This window comes from Carettochelys insculpta, chromosome 27, assembly GCF_033958435.1.
Source record: "Carettochelys insculpta isolate YL-2023 chromosome 27, ASM3395843v1, whole genome shotgun sequence".
Taxonomy (NCBI): Eukaryota; Metazoa; Chordata; order Testudines; family Carettochelyidae; genus Carettochelys; species Carettochelys insculpta.
Window position 1 is genome coordinate 15,095,722 of NC_134163.1, and position 16,365 is coordinate 15,112,086.

Sequence of the window (16,365 nt, forward strand, 5' to 3'; positions counted from 1 at the left end):
CTCCAGCGGCTTCTGCAGCGTGACGCTCAGGGCGGGGGACACACGAGGGTGCGAGCAACAAGGACGCACACAAACAATGGGCGTGCGTGTGCGTGTGCACGAGCACGTGCCACGGGAACAGGCCCCGCGGGTGCGCGCAGGTGCGCCATGCGAGGCTGGAGCGAAAGAGAAGCTGTCCCGGCGTGTTTGCACGGTGCGTGCCCGCCCCCCTGCTCCCCATCTTACCACCCCGTGGCCGGCCCCTCCCCGGTGCGTCTCCCTTGTCAGGGCTGCCTGGTGGCTGGGGCCAGAGCCCTTAAAGTCGGGGCTCCCCCGTCCCAGCTCTCCGCCCCTCGGTGGAAGGGAGACACGGATCGCTCCACCTGCAGAAAACCACCCAGCCCTGTCCCCGGGGTGGACGGGAGAGGGGATTCGCTGATGTTTCCCAGACGCTGAGCGGTGCTCGGGACTGGCCCGGGGTTGTAACTATTGTTGTTGCACCTGATGAAGCGGGTCTTTGCCCACCAAAGCTCATGCTCCAAAATAGCTGTTAGTCTGTAAGGTGCCGTAGGACTTCTCGTTGGTCTGTTAATTAAGGAAGGTCACTGCTCCATCTGGAGGCAGAAAAAGTCAGCTGCCTGCAGCGCCCCAACTGTAGTCTAAAAAAAAACTACAACTCCCGACATACAACGCGCCCAGCCCCTGAGAACCGGAAGCAGGCGAGGGACGAGGAGGACAGGGGCTGCCTTGCGTGAACACCCGCCCCTCTCCGCAACACCGCCCTATCATTGGCTAAGCCTCTGGTTGCCCGCTGCTGGGCTGCCTGTGATTGGTTGGGCGGGGGGGGCAGGGGTTCCATGCGCTCTGGTTGGGGGGTAGCTGGGTGCAGCTGCTTGTGCCCTGGCCCAGCATGGTGAGTTCCAGCGGGCCGGGCTGGGCGCGCTGGGCTGGAGCGGGGCTGGCCAGGCCAGGCCGGGGTGGAGGGTGGATAGGGCCGGGTTGGTGCCCCCCGCAGCTCCAGGAACCCGCCTCCAAACCCCCGGTAACCTGCCCCTGTCCCATTAACCAGCCCCGTCCCCAGCCTCACACCAGCGCCCTTCCCCTGCTCTCTCCCTTACCAGGCTCAGTTTCCTGTCCCGGCACTCGCTGCTCTTCCCTGGCGATGGACACCTGCCGGCAGGGGTGGGCCCGGGCCCCCCGAGGGCCCTGAGTCTCAGGCTCACTCCTGCGCCTATAAATAGGATTTGGCCTCGTGCCTTTTCCGGGGCTGTGGGAGGCGGCTGGGTCTGGTTGCAGGGTCTCGCACCACCGCCATTTCAAGCCGACTGTAGGAGAAGCAGCTTCTCGCTTCTCCCGCTGTGTTAGAGGGTCTTGTTTTCTTTTGATCTTCTCGAGAGAGAGGCACAGCAGCACCCTGGCCCGGCCTGACTGCGGCCTGGAACTTAGTGGTTTGTGCATCAGTTTTGAAACAGGCAGGCTCCCATCCGGAGCCAGGAAGGATCCGCTCAGCCCTGAGCTTTCAGTGCTGAAGTCTTTTAGGAGGCACCAGGTTTAGGAAATTAATGTCCCATGGGAAACTTGGGAGGTCATGGGAGTACACAAACCTCTCCGTCCCATGCAGTGCCTAGCACAGGCCCCCCGCTCTCAGCTGGGCTTTGGAGAGCACCAGCCATGCACAGTGTAGTTTGGAAACCCCAGACAATCCCTTGGATGGAAATGTCCTGGCACACTCCTTTGTGCACCCAGAAATCTGGGCAGGGCTGCTCTGGCTCGGAGGATGCGCTGCAGATGGGCAGGAGCCCTCTGGCTGACTTGGTGGTTCTGATTGTCGTCTTTTCCATGCCAGGCGGTGATGGGGGTGCAGTTGGTGGTGAGCCTGCTCACGGCAAGCATCATGCAGAAGATGTCTCCACACTGCTCCTTTGCTCGCTGGCTGCTCTGCAATGGCAGGTACAGGGGATTTTCCAGCCAGCTCCAAACTCCTACCCTGTTCTGCTCTAGTATTCACATCCTTCAGACTCTGCCCTGCTGATGCCCACTTCCAATCCCTTGCTCGTCCCACCTCAAGCTCCCCCCTACGTACACAAACAGCTCTGCCCATGCACCACAATCCCAATTCTCAGCCCTGCCAGCAGGCTGCAACCCTGACCCACAGCCCCTTCTCTGGATGCCAGCACACGTTTCTGACTCTCCCTAGCTGTTTATATTTGGTCTCAGCATTGACCCCTCCTGTACTTCCCTCTAGTCTGTATCGCTACAAGCACCCCTCGGAGGAGGAGCTGTGTGCTCTGGCTGGGAAGCAGAAGCCCAGGACCAAGCGAGACCGGTGAGCTGATCCTGTTATTGAGTGTGACAATTGGCGGGTTTGCAGTGCAGCTTAAACCTCTCTTCTTCAAGGCCTGACTTCTCCAACTTGCCCCCATGGCTGGGGAGAGATGGTCTGACAATTAAAGTCAGGGCAGAGGGTCAGACCTAGGCTTTGATACTGGTAGCACCCAGCCGTTCCGATAAGGACCTTAGAGTGCAAGGTACACACACTCCCATCTGAAAAGATGGCATCTGCCCCAGTGTTCCCTGTAAGCTGAGCAATTGAGCAGCCCCCAGGAGACATTCAGGTACCACTGAGCTGATTAGAGTGCCCGCAGCCGCCCCGAGAGGGCAGCATGTGTTTCTAGTGGCAGTGCACATCCATACATGCCTTGGTGCACATAGGAGAATGCATTCTGCCCATGGATGGAAAACAGAGGGAATACTGGTCCGCCCTCATCCGCCGCCAGTTAGACACACAAGTTCTGCTGCTGCACCTACGCTGGTCCCGGTGAAGCAGTGTAATACATGCTCCCTGTGAGCATGAGCACAGCTGTGCGAGTGGGGGAATAAGTTAGATGCACTCATGCCAAGAGAAAAGCCTCTACGCGAGGTATTGTCCAGCGTAACTACAGCACCGACTGCCCAGGTCTACCAGTGTGCAGACCAGGGCAGGTGACGGCAGCTGGAGGCACAGAGGGAGACAGGGAGCGTGAGGTCCAGCACTGTGGGCTGCTGTCTGCCCTCACTGGGCTCTGTTCCTGCCCTTCTGAGCCTGTCCCTTTCTCCCAGGAGAATGAATGGGGTCACAGAGGATAAACCCCTGTCTGTGCCCAAGGACATCGACCTGCACCTGGAGACCGCCCCGATAACCACAGTGGATGCTCTTGGTAAATCAGAGTTGGTCTGTGCCCATTGCTGCAGCAGCTGACAGCTGGTGGGGAGGGCTGACCTGACTCTTCTGGGGGAGAACCAGGGAGTGGGCCCCAGGAGTGCTGACTCCCAACTTCCTGCTCTAACCTGTGGACCCAGCTTGCCTCCTGGAACCTGTTACAGGCCCCAAGCTGATTCCCAGGGCTCAGGCCAGTGGCCTGGTGGGGGCCAAAGAAGTGCAGTTGGGGAAATGTACCTTGCAGCCCCCCAACTCACTGCAGGGTGGGGAGACTCGCTCCTTGTGCGCCAGCTGGTGCCAGTGCCAGCGCTGTGTATCTCTGCTTGTTCCCAGTGCTGCGCTATTTCCTGGAGTACCAGTGGTTTGTGGATTTTGCAGTCTACTCCACCTTCGTCTACCTCTTCACGGAAGGATACTACTGCCTGGTGGACCCCCGCAAGGAGATGAATATTGGCCTCCTGTGGTGCCTGCTTACCGTCGTTTTCTCCATGTATCCTTTCTTCCCCACCCTGACCCTCTGTCGTGACGTCCGGCGACAGGGCTCCAAGGGGGGATGGAATTCCCTAACCAAGCCTGGGGTCTGGAGGAGTGGGATTGTCAGGGATGCGAGGGGAGGCTGAGAGCCAGCAAAGCTTCCCTGCTGGTGAGGGCTGGAGGACAGAGGGAACACAATTGGAAGGAGGGTGATCAAGTGGACACAGGAGACACCTGGTCCAATTTGTGACTTCACTGCAGGCTCCCTGCATGGCTTTGGACAAGGTACTGGGTCTGCTTGAGGCTTTTCCCCACTCTGACTCCCCAGTGCAGAAAGTGGGACCCCCCCAAGAGAGACCTAAAATACCTCATCTCCGTAGGCTTCTGCTTAAAAGTTTCCCACCAGCGTAGTGAGAGAACCCCTCTTTAGAACCCAGGCAGGACCCACTTGGGATGAGACCTGCCGGGACTGCGATCGGCTGCATGGAGGGGGAGAACCCTCTTGGGGCTCACCCTGGCCTGTAGCCAGCAGGGGTGGGGCTGGGTGTGCTGAGCGGTGCTCCTGGCAGAGCAAGCCCTGCTGTGTAACACAGGCACAAAACGGCCCCGGCTGCTTTCTTTGTGCCTCTCCCACCCACTCAGGCGGCAATGCAGATACTGGTATGGGAGGGGCTGCCTGCCCACACCCAAGAGGTTGGGGGCCCATTGTGCCAACTGCTCCCTAGGCCTGTGCTGACAGGCAGCCCCTGCCCCCCAATAGGCCAAGGAGGGGGATTGGCCTCCTGCCCTTGCTGATGGGAACTGAGGCCCAGACTGGCTGAGTGTCTTGCTCAAGGCCACACAGGGTCAGTGACAGCACTAGGCGTTGACCCCGGAGCTCCTGAGTCGCAGCCCGTCACCACAGCTGGGAGGGCCCTTTAGACGGCTGCAGCCTGGGTCTCTCCTGGCCCTCAGATGGCAACGAGCCAGGGGTGCGTTCGGTCTTCTGCCAGTCTGCGCTCCCTGGTGAAACACTCCAGAGCCCCTGCGGCTCAGACGCACGTATGCCCCTGCCTGAGCTCGCTTGAGGGCTGTGATGGGGTTCTGGGGTCCCCCAAGCTCTGCACCCTGTCCGCAGGCAGGAGACTCTCTCACTCAAAAGGAAAACAGCGGGTTTATTAGCCGACAGGACACAGCATCGTACAGAGGAGTCAGTACAGCAGGCAGAGACAGCCAGTCCAATCCATGTTGGGGAGAGGAGGCCCTGAGGGGCCCCCAGAGCTGGGGCCTTGCCCCCTCCTTTGTCTCTCTCTCCCTCAGCCCAGACTCACTGCTTCCAGCTCCCAGTTCCAATTCAAACCCCTCAGGCTTCACCTCCTCCTTTTGTCTGCAGTACAAAGGTGTTACCTGGTCGTCAGGGTTACCCTCTGTGAGCCCCCCCCCACACACACACACAGGTATCCCCCACTTTATCACAAGGGCTCATTGCCAGGCCCGGGGAGGAGGAGGAGCAGCAGCTTGCTCTCCGTGCCTCTCCCGCCCGTTTAGCCTCGGCCAAGGCCTCTGGCAATGCCCACAGCAGCGGCTGTTCACGAGAGGGAGATGTCTGCCCACGGGGAGCAAGGCTGAGGCCTGGCCGCCAGGAGCCATCCAAAGGGGGAGAACCGGGGTCCGCCCCGCTGTGAGATCTCCATTCATTGAGCTCTTCGGAGGCCCCGGGGGCCGTGTAAATGCCCAGCACCAAACCCAGCTGGTTTCTTTAACGCGAACCCCCCTGCACCTGCAGCAAGATCTTCTTCATGGTGATGCGCCACTACTTCCGCTCGGAGGACGGGGGCGAGCGCGCCGTCTGCCTCACCTTCGCCTTCTTCTTCCTCCTCGTGGCCATGGTGGTGCTCGTGGTGCGGGAGGACTACCTGGAGTTCGGCCTCGACTCAGGTCAGCGAGCAGCGGTGCTGTTCCGCGCGAGTCTGCGTAGCAGCAGCTGCTGTCGTACAGTGCAGCTCCTAGCATGGCCATGGCCGTAATGGCATGAAGCTGCTGTGCACCTAGTCTCACCCAGGAAAAAGCAATCCCAGTATCCGACATATTACCCCAGGGTAACTGTCTCCACCAGGGCTCGTACTGCTGCAGCTCCTTCAGTTTTAGAAAACCACGTCGCTGACTGCCGTAGCGGTGCCAGGGGAAGCACCAGGGCTAAGACACCTTAGAACAATTTGACTCCTAAGTCTCTTAGGGCCTTTCTGTGCAGATGCTGGTTGTGATTAAACTACCTAAACTGCTCTAGCTAGGCCAGGGTCAGACCCCCACGTGGCCACATTCTGGAGTAATGGGTGGTTAGGCCGTAGCTACATGGAACGTATGACTGGCATGGGATGGCTGCGTGCGCTTCCAGCGTGGGTACAGCTCACCAGGCAAAGCTGGGCTCGCACGGCTAGCACTTGTGTGCCGGGGGTGGTTACACAGGTGAGAAGCAGAGCTTTGCTGGTAGAGCTGTGGCTGTACTGACAGCGCATTGCTGGGATGCTTGGGAAGTACACTGGCACGATTAGAGCACACCCAAAGCATTACATCCCTGTCCAAAGCCAGTGAAAAATGGCCCCCTTGGACTGGGCTCCCTGTGCCGGCACATTTCTAGACCCGTGTAGCGGCAGTGCTTTAAACGCCCAGCCGGCCTGTTTCTGCCGGAACTTCCCAGGTTAGGTGCTTCTGACCATTTCACCCTTAGGGAGTTACTCTTAGCACCCTGCTGTAGTAACTGGAGTATCGCTTCCCCCGGCACTCCTGCCAGCACCCTGTCTCCTATGCACCCCTCTCTGCTTTGTGCAGGGCTTGCCAACGTCAGTGATAACCTGGAGGTTTTCCTCAAGCCGCGAGGATGGGCCTGGACGTAAGTCAGTCATAAAAGGCACCCGGGATCCGTGGGCGGGGGGGCTCGTTGCGTCTTTGCTGCTGAGCTTGTCATCAGCCCCTTGTGGCACCAGTTCAGCAGCCTGCGAAAGGGGGCTGAGCTGGGAGCCATAGCAGAATCTTTATTTCCACAATGGCCCTGTGGGGCTTGTTTTTTAACCTTAGAAACATCAGGAAAGTTGAGTCTGGTTTTGCAGGAGGATTTCCTGGACATCTCAGAGATGTGAACTGCCTTTAACAGAAGAGAAGAGAGGGCTGGAGTCTTTACCTGGGAATGCTGCTCCTCAGTGGCTCTTAGTCTTTGGAGTTCAATGGAGGTTAACCACCCAGCCCAGAAACAAAGGCTGGATCACAAATCTTACCCATCAGATTTCTCTCCTGTGATTTCCTGGTGCTTCTGGGAGAAGCCAGGGTAGAGGGACCTGAATTCTGAGGGACGGCAGAAGTTAGAGAATTTTTCCAGTCCATCAGAGAGAAGCATAAACAGGGCACAAGGTCTGTGCGTTTTCGCCTCTGCTGGTCCCCGAGGAAGAGCCTTCCCTGGCGTTGTCCCAACCCTGAATTCTGCCTGTTGCCCTGTCATAGCCTGAGCTGACCCGGACCTTTGCCCCATCTCTGCAGCCTTCCCATCACCAAACTGTCCTTCAAGCTGGGGCTGGTGGCCCTTTGTTCGTTCCTCGGTGCCTGCCTTACGTTCCCAGGGCTGCGGCTGGCACAGATGCACCTGGATGCTCTGAAGATGGCCGCGGACAAGCCGATGACCCAGCTGAGTAAACGCCTCTTGGCTGTGGGCTGCGAGATGAGCCCAAGGCCGCTGCTGCAGCTGCTGTCTGACAGGGTGTGGGGAGCTCTGTTCCCTGCTGCTGCCAACCCACATACTGCCTCACCCCAGAGGTGGCCACATTGCAGCTGCCAGACACAAGCCCTCTGGCATGGGGGAGGCACTTTGCAGAGGGAGAGTGGGGGCAGGGTCCTACCCACACTTGGCAGCAGTGATGGGGGTTACATAGGGGCAGGAGTTCTGCTGGGAAATGCACATCTGGGTCAGGGGAGGGGCTGACTGTTGGCCAGGAACAGGGCAGGGACAGGTTACCTGGCTCCGTCCCTGTAAAAATCCCTCCCCATCCACCTCCTTTTGCTGGGCTCCCTGGAGGGCGTTGCCTTTTCCTGGCTGTGCGGCAGGTGCTCTCGGGTCGGGGGGCCACTCTGGGGCAAGCCAGGCTGACGTCAGCGCTTTCTCCCCCGGCAGGATCCTGCTCCATACCAGCTTCCTGGCCCCCGTGGTCGTGGTGGTCCTGTGGATCAAGCCCATTTCCCGAGACTTGCTGCTTCGTGCCCCGGTGGGGAAGCAAATGGTCCAGCTGTGAGTGCACCATTGGAGTCAGCAGGCTGGGGGGGCAGTTTGGAGCCTGTTTCCCTCCCCTTCCACTGGGGCAGAGGTGGTCCCAGCCCATGGCCTGCAGTAGCCCCAGGCATCCACGGGGAGGTCAGCAACATCAGCCCCAGTATGAGGGGAAGGGACTTTCCAGCAGGGTCACACAACGGGTGGTTGGTAGAGCCAGGAGTCCTGGCACCACCTGCCTCTAGGCCCCACTGTCCTCCCAGGCCTGGGAACAGAACCCAGGAGCCCTGGCTCAGTCTCTCTGTTCTACTATGGGTCACATCCCCAGCTTCTCCAGACGTGCTGGCTGAGCTCCCGGCAGCTCCTGCTGCGTCCTTGGAAGGTGAGTTCTGCCCTCTTCACACTGACAGCCTCCTGTCCTCTTGCCCAGCATGTCAGACGCCACCTACAACTCCACGCGCCTCTGGACCATCGTCGCCCTCTGCCTGCTGCGCCTGGCCATGACGCGCCACCACCTGCAGGCCTACCTGTGGCTGGCAGAGCACTGGGTGGAGCAGATGAAGCGGGAGGCTGGGCGCATTGCCGCCCTGGAGATCCAGCGCAGGGTAGGTGGCGCAGGCAGCTGGGGCTAAGCAGGGGGCAGGGCCCTGCTCTGGAGCCAGCCCAGGAGGCTGAGGCAGGTCACTGTTCAGCCTCCTCTGGGGCCCATGAACTGGCTCCATTCAGCTGCTGTGGGGCCCTGGATACAAGGAGCCCTCCAAGCAGGAGCAATTCCTCCCCTCCTGGCTGTTCCTTTGTATGCACCGGAGGCCCAGGCAGCGCTGGCCCAGAGCAGAGCAGGGCTGGGCACAGACTGGAGCGTTTCCCAGCCCCTTTTCTCTGGTTTCCTTCCTGCCTGCCTGCCTGACCCCTCTGTGATGGGTTTTACGGTAGCACCTTGCAGGGCGTGTGAGTGAAGGAGAGACAGACCCAGAGCCACAGTCTCTGCTGCCCTTCGTGGTCAGGCGGGAGTGGCAGTGCCTGGCCCAGGTTTGCAGAGACCTAGCTCAGTGCCCCTAACCAGCAGGCCATGCTGCCCTGCATCGTGTCCCTGCAACCCCGCTCCCCTCTTCCCGTCTAGGTAACAAGGATTTACTGCTACGTCACAGTGGTCACCTTGCAGTACCTGGGCCCCATCATCCTCACGCTGCACTGCACGCTGCTGCTGAAATCACTGGGTAGGGAGCTGGCCGGCGGGGGCGGGGGGGCAGGTCACAGGCAGCTGCCTGCCAGCTAGGGAAGGGAGGGGAGGGGGGTAATTCATAGCAGTGCTGGGGGGAGCAGCGTCATGCAGTTTGGAGCAGGTCACCAGAGCTGCATCTGGCTGAGTACCTGCAGCAGAGTGGCCCAGCGTGAGATGAGTTGGCTGGTTCTCAGGCCGCTGCCCAATGGGTAAAGGTCCAGGGCCCAGTGACTTGCTGGCAGGGATCGCTAAGGGGAAGGGCATCCTGCTCCCCCCACCGCTCACCAGTCTCCCATATGTCTCTGTCTTGCAGGTGACTACTCGTGGGGCCTGTTCCCAGAGCCCCAGCCCATCTCCCCTGCTGCGCCTGCCCGCCCGGCTGCCCCCACAGCTGAGCAGGAGGGAGGAGAGGACGTGCAGGCCACAGTGGCACAGATCACAGGCGCCCTGGGTGCCATCCTCACCCCCCTTTTCTACCGTGGACTCTTTGCCTTCCTGACCTGGTGGGTGGCCGCTTGCCAAGTGGTCACCAGCCTCTTTGGCCTTTACTTCCACCAGCACCTAGCAGCCTCCTAACTGCCTCTGCAGCAGGGCCTGGGGTCCCTGTGGCTGCAGGGCGCCCTTGGGGAGAAGGTCCTGTGGGCCAGGGGCAGTGACTGTGACCAGCACCTGACTGACAGCTCTCCGCTTTGCATCCCTCTCCTCTCGAGCCTGGGCTGGGTACCTCCAGCTGCCCCTGCTTTGTGTGGGGACTGAAGCAGCCTCCCCCCTGGGCTGTCACCCGAGGCAGCTAGGGAGCAGAGGCTGCAGGCTGGGTGTGTCTGCCAGCCCAAGGGACAGAAATAATGCAGGCAGGGTTGGGTCAGCAGCTGCTTCCCAGCCTGCATTGGAGGTGCGAAGTAGAGGCAGAGGGAGGAGCCCCAAGCACAGCTGGAAGGGGGACAGCATCTTCTGGGCTATTGCTCCCTGATGTACTGTGGCTGAGCTGTTTTCCCTCCCCAGGAGGCGCTGTCCCAGGGGGCACATTCTGCTGCAAGCTCAAGTAGCTGCTCAGCCACAGCCTCCCCTGACTCTCCAGCCAGGAAGGAGGCTGCTGGCAGATTACACAGGACAGGTCGTCTGGGAGACAGACAGCTGAAGGCTCTGGGGTCCTGCTGTCTCTGGAGGGCCCAGGTTGTGGGTTATGGCCCATTTGCTGTTCAGGCTGCCCCCAGCAGGACCTCATTGCAAATCCCATGCCAGCAGGGCCATGGGGGCTTTCCCCAGGGCCTGGCCAGGCTCCCAGCCCCTGGGCCTGTGGTGGGGGGCCAGGGGGCACAGTGGGAGGTGCTGTTGAGAAAAAAAATCGCTTGACTATTACCCCAAAGGCTCTAGTGGTAGTTTTGTCCTTCTACAGCTCAGGATCTGCCAGGATGCAGGCGCCTGCTCCAGGCGAGGAGCTTTTCTGGGGTATAAATAGCAATTGGCCCCATGCCTGGCCCATTGTGGGGTCCTTGGTGCCTGCGTTCGCTTGCTCCTGTTGCTCAGGAACTCACCCCCTCCTCTGTAAGTCACCCAGCTCAAGGCCTTATCGCTGCTGCTGTCTAGAACAGAGGGCAGCAGGTCAGGGCTGTTTTATGAATAAACAACTGGTGAACCACCTGCTGCAGGTGAAGCTGGAGAGAGGAGTCGCCCAGTCACTACCCAACCAGCCCCATGTTGCTGTGCGCTGTTAAAGCAGTGCCTGTGTTCCACCCCAGAGCCCCACGGAGCCTTCAGCTGAGCAGCAGGCCAGGCCCAGCCCACGCTCCAGGGGGTGCAGCCCTCCCAGAGAAGGGGGGCTGGGCCCTGCAGGGGCCTTTGGAGGAGGGTTGAGCTCCCTGACTCAGGCATCACTCACAGCATGGCCCCCCGTGGGCAACACTCCACCCGCTGCCTGTCAGGGACACAATGCACCGGGATCTCCCCTCAGCTGGGCCCCTTTCCAAGGTCTGCCCGATAGGAAACCCCAGAGAGCAGCCCCTGGCTGAGCTGCAGCCCCCAGGGCCATGCCTGCTACTGTCACCTCCCTTTGGGCTCAGCCTTCCCCTCAGCTGCCCCCACAGCAGGGGCTCCCTAGCCCAGCGTTGCAGCCCTCCGCATGCAAAGCAATGGCAGAAACTGCAAAATGCACTGCTAGTGCAGAGCAGAGCTACTTTTCCAGCTCTGTCTGCAAAGCAGCCCCAGCCCCAGCCCCAGGAGAGGCCGGGTGGGCCAGTACAGGCCGTGCAGTCCCTTAGGAGCCCCCAGAAGCAGCCGCACCAGCTCCCCTGTCTAATTTTCTCTGCAGCTGGGAGCAGAGCACCATGGAGGGCGCTGCAGCAGCAGGGTGGTTTCTAGGGCCCGGGGCTCTGCAGCACTCAGACAGCGTCTCCCCAGACGTGACCCCCAGGCGGGGACAATGCCTGAGAGACTTGCCTGGGCAGGGCAGGTGGAGAGAACTCACAGGCACTGTAACTGGGTCCCCAAGAAAAGACCCTGACCCAGCCCCACTCCTCCCCTCCACCCTATAATTTGTAAAGGAGGCACAAGCTGCTACCAGGGAAAAGGAAGCCCAGGCCCTGCCCGGTTGCAGAGGGACCCCAGGGCCAGCGCTGAGTGGAGAACCTGCCTGGAGCTGTTATTTGCTTGGCCTTGGAATCACCCAGGCAGGGAGCCAGTGACTGATTCCACCCCCACTGCTAATTGGCCTTGGTCACCCATACATGCCATCACCTGGGCAACGCCTGGGTCATACTGGGCTTAATGGACACCAGCCCAGGGCTGGAAGAGGCCCCCAGGCCCCTTGAGCCTTGCACCAAGGTGTCAGTTAGCCCCCAGAGGGGACTAGAACTCAGACCCCCTGCCCAGAAGTGTCTGCCCCCTCACTTACCCTAAAGGCAACTCCTCAGCAGGCCCCCTCCTGCTAATCCCACACCCAGAGGAGCAGTTCCTACGCCGTACAGCAGAAGGTGGCATAGTGCAGACAACATGCAGGGGGACCAGGCACTCCAGGACATGCGTGGAGGGCCCAGCCCTCAGTCTAACACTAGAAAGGTGCCAGGCCCAGCTCAGAAGGTCGTCGCTCACCTTAGCAGTCCAGCACCCGGAGCCGTCCCTTCCAGCGCACGCAGGACAGACCAGCGCTGGGCAGCCTGGGCTCAGCAGGAGGCAAGACTGGGGTAGCCAGCCAGCCTTCCAGGAGAGGGCAGTTTGGCTAACGGCACGGGTGTGGCTAGAAGGTGCAGGCTGTGCCGATGGACCCACGGCTGCACGTGATTGCACACGGAGCACGTGGCTCTCGCACTCACTGTGGTGTGCAATCCACGTGCCCCTCACTTTATGTGCCCTGGCTTCACGTGCGCGACGTTAGTAATACTGGTAGGAAAAACGACACCTGCGGCAAGCAGCGGAACCTGGCAACAGCGAATGGTGCTGCGCAGGACACACCTAGACACCCCCGGCCCCGGGCCATGTTTGGCCACCACTGGGTTACATGAAACACAGCCAGGAGCAGGTTAGCTAATGTTTAGTCCTGCCCTGAGAGCAACAGGTGGTTGGTAGAGCCAGGAAATAGAACCCAGGAGTCCTGGCACCACCTGCCTCTAGACCCCCCGTCCTCCCAGACCTGGAAGGAACTTCGAGAGGTGATTCAACCCTCAGAGCCTCATGGAAACGAGCCCACACACAAGAACAGGATATTCACTCAACAAACCCAGGGACACTGGCTCCAATACCTGGGGCAGAGCCCTGCCCTGCCGTCAAAAGCAACTGAGGTGGACTTTATCCCCTGCTCTGCTTGGAGGTGGCCCAGGGCTAGAGCCAGCTGGCCGGCCATGGATCAGGAAAGACCCCGGTGAAGAAAAACCACCAGAAGCTTCCCCTACCTTCCCCGAGCCCTCCCCTACAACTCCAGGACATCCACTCCCTGGAAAGACAGATGCCACCGACAAGGGGAAGGAGGAGCTCCCCATCCTGCCAGAGATGAAGGATCAGGTACTTTTAAATGAAGGGCAATCGCAGTAGGAGGAAGAACAGCAGAGCCCAGGCCTGGTTGGGTGGTGGAAAAGCAGGTACAGTGCTGCAAAGCTCCAAGACTCCAATCTGAACAGCCAGCCAAGCATGCTCCAGCAGGAGCAGCAGGAGATTGTGCAACGAGAGGAGAGAGATGGTAGGTAAGGCGCTAGCCTGAGAGATCTGAGTTGAGTGCCTCATTTCCCTGCTCTGCCACAGACTTCCCATGTGACCTTGGGCAAGTCACTTATTCTCTCCAGGCGTAAGTGCCATACTTGCCAAATGGCAAGGCCAGCATCACCTCACTTCGTCAGCGTATGCTACTACAGCAGTGGGAGCCCCACAAGTGTCAAAGAGCTGGAAATGATCCTTACAATGCAAGGCACTGATAGAAGGGGAAAGCCATTATCATCCGATTAGTTACATTTGCAAGATCCAAAGAATCTGGTGTCCCGGCTGCCTGTGGAGCAGAGCCCACAGGGCTTTTCCTGTCCTGCCTGCACCTTGCAAACCAGCTTATGGCCTGACTTCCGCCTTCTGCATCTGTTGCTGCTAGCCCAGAACTCCCTCGCAACAGCTTGGGGAAACCAGTGATGTAAACTGACCCTACAGCGCCATCTCCTGCCAGAAAGCTCAACTGCGCCTTTATCGGTTGCACACGGTGGGTCCTGCCGCAGCAGGCAGCTGGGCTTTCCCCCCATCGGTGCCCAGGGAGGTCTGTTGCCCTTCCCCCACAGACACAGACCCTGTTACTGTCCTTCCTCCCTTAGACCCCTGCAAATGGGGGGGGGGCGGGGCACGGTGCTAGGAAATCTGGGATATGGGGGGCTGGACTTAGGCCCTCACTGGAGCTCCAGGCTCAGTGGTTCCTTACTCGGGGTTACAAATGAGTGCAGACCCTCAGGTTCTAGGTTAGCAAACCCAGGGTCTGCCAGTATGAATTGGACTCTCTCAGGGCTTACCTTACGGCATCAGCATTCCCTCCGAGGCGATCCCATGGAGAACGCCCTGTGCTGGGACGGGAGATCCGGCCTCTGCCATCTCTTTGCCTTAGTTCCACGCCTGCTTTAAAGGCGCCGACCTCTCCTTTCTCCCACTCATTTCTCCAGACGTAGGCTCGCTGGGGCAGGGCTTGTCTCGCTCCCCAGTGGCGCAGCAGCGCCTGGTGTACTGGGGCCAGAGGGGCTCTGTGAGAGCAACTACAAGACGACCTGAGCTGAGAAAAGCCACAGCCAGAGACTTCAGGCCTGCCTACGACTACAACATTGTTTCAAACGCACCCACCCCAAGGGCCCACAGCTGCTGCCCAGCAAACCTACCTGCAACTTTCCTTCCCGCTTGGCCGGGCACCAACTGCTGCGACACAGCTGCCATGCTGGATTTCCAGGGAGGGGCACCAGCCAAAGGCCTCCATGCAGCTAGAGCAGCAGCAGCCCTTGCACAGCTTGGCCCAAACCCAGGGGCCATTCACCCCCAGGGGCCATTCAGTCCTGGAGGCCTGAGCAGAAGCAGGCGTCTGCAAGTGTTGGGACTTAGGAGTCCCTGCGCCATGGCTGAAAGCCTGGCCCCACTGCAGTCTACGGGAGACGTACCACTGACGGCAGAGAGGTCTCGTTTACTTTAGACGCACTCTTGATACCAGATCTTACCGCGTACAGTGGTGTATCGAACTTCAGCCGGGTGGCATCCTGGGCCTGCCCTCTGCCACAGAAGCCACACGATGGAACGCGAGCTCACCATTTCACTTGCGACGTCCCTGGCCTAGGCTGATGCTTCACCCCCTGGAGAGGGCTGCCCACCGGGGCTCTGAACTGGCAGCCCAGTCTCACGCTGGCTTCCCTTGGGGTTCTGGGACGGCTTAGAGCAAAGGGTGTTTGGAGGACAGGTTATTGACCTATCACTCAACCCCCGCCTGGAAGACCAGCAGTGCTCTGGGCCCAGCCTTTGACATATCAGACTCCAGGTAGGTCTCAGGTCATTGGAGGGGAGGAGCCTTCCCACTGTGTGCTGGTGCCCTCCCCCTGGAGACAAACTGTGAGTGCAAAGAGTCAGTCTTTCAATCACCCGTGTGCTGGAGGGGCCTGCTCCCCTGCCGGCCCCTTAACGGGAGGATGGTCGGACCTTTCACTGCCAGCAGAGCCCAGTGAGGAATTTGTAATTTGGGAAAGACAGTCAGGGGGATTCAGCAGAGAAAGTCAGAGGAGCCTCCCAAGGCCCACAGAGGGAAGCTCTCTCCGTTGGACAGCAGGAAGAAGACAACAATGTCTGGCGTCCCTGCAAATTAGAAGGAGTCTGCTGTACTCTGGAGCACATCATCTGGGCAAAGAGTACCCAGGGTAACGAAAAACCTCCCGTTGCCTATCGGACAGTTGGAGGTTTGAGCAGGTGCAAGGCCCCTGGGTTCAGAAAAGCTCAGCACATTCAGCATGTTCAGCTGCTGGGCTCTGTTGAAAATCTGGTGCTACACAGGCCCAATGCTGGTGGCTACAGTTTCTCTCTTACCCTCTCCACGCTGGCCCCAGTTTTGTTTAGCAGAGGGGACAGTCCCTGGTTTGGTCCGTAATAGGCACTGGGAGTGCAAACGGCGCCTCCTCGTGGCAGAGCTGCAACACAGACGACACTCAAGTAGACACCAGGAAGTCAGTTAATTTTTTATTAAATATACTCCTCTCTTGGCACAAACTTTAAAATATTATTATATATTTATATATAAACATTATATAACAAAAAGTGTCTTCACTGCATTAAAATAGAACTCCCGACCCAAGGAAAGCAGTCAGTCAATTTCCACACAATAATGGGTGAGAACATCTTTACGAGAAGGCATTTGTGCTCTGTGCATAGACAGTCAACAAGAGTCCTTGCATAACGTGGCACTGGAGAGGGTATAGGGAGGGCCGGGGAGAATCGGACATGGCGATGAAAAAGCTTTTCTGTAATCGAGCTTTTTCCAGACCTAGCTCCAAGGCCGTGGACAGAGCCCAAAACGCACAGAATGACATTCAGGTATTTACCTTTTTCAATCACCTCCAATGTTTCACTTCCCCTTTGCCACCTGTGCTGCACCCACCAACGCCGGACGCCCGACGCCTCCGCTTGGTGCGGCTGTGCGGACACCCCCTTGTTACGTACAGCTTGTTTTTAAAAAGGAAATTTAAAAAAGCCTCTTCTGAAATGCACCAGCTGCTTCTGTGTTACAGCAACCACAGTGCAAAACCTGTAATGCTTCAGCACTGCCAGGCCAATGGC

At 59.2% G+C, this 16,365-nt stretch overlaps 1 protein-coding gene across 3 annotated transcripts; it reads left to right on the plus strand.

The window, feature by feature from the left end:
* Nucleotides 1-160: 160 nt before the first annotated feature.
* TMEM161A (transmembrane protein 161A) lies at nt 161-10,765 on the plus strand. 3 transcript variants are annotated; one of them, XM_074978143.1, is made up of 12 exons: nt 161-193; nt 1,826-1,929; nt 2,225-2,305; nt 3,079-3,176; nt 3,512-3,668; nt 5,418-5,569; nt 6,461-6,521; nt 7,163-7,306; nt 7,791-7,904; nt 8,314-8,488; nt 9,004-9,100; nt 9,419-10,765. In XM_074978143.1, exons 2-12 carry the CDS (start codon nt 1,832-1,834, stop codon nt 9,679-9,681), a joined length of 1,440 nt encoding a protein of 479 aa, XP_074834244.1. In that variant the 5' UTR covers nt 161-193; nt 1,826-1,831; the 3' UTR covers nt 9,682-10,765. The 3 variants fall into 3 exon arrangements, with proteins under 3 accessions (XP_074834244.1, XP_074834243.1, XP_074834245.1); XM_074978142.1 differs by lacking the exon at nt 161-193 and adding an exon at nt 845-892; XM_074978144.1 differs by lacking the exons at nt 161-193; nt 9,004-9,100 and adding an exon at nt 845-892.
* The last annotated feature ends 5,600 nt before the right edge of the window (nt 10,766-16,365 follow it).

Coding starts and splice junctions, on each gene's coding strand:
- TMEM161A (XM_074978142.1), top strand. Junction 3,177..3,511: donor AACCACAGTGGATGCTCTTG/GTAAATCAGAGT, acceptor GCTTGTTCCCAG/TGCTGCGCTATTTCCTGGAG. Junction 3,669..5,417: donor CTTACCGTCGTTTTCTCCAT/GTATCCTTTCTT, acceptor CTGCACCTGCAG/CAAGATCTTCTTCATGGTGA.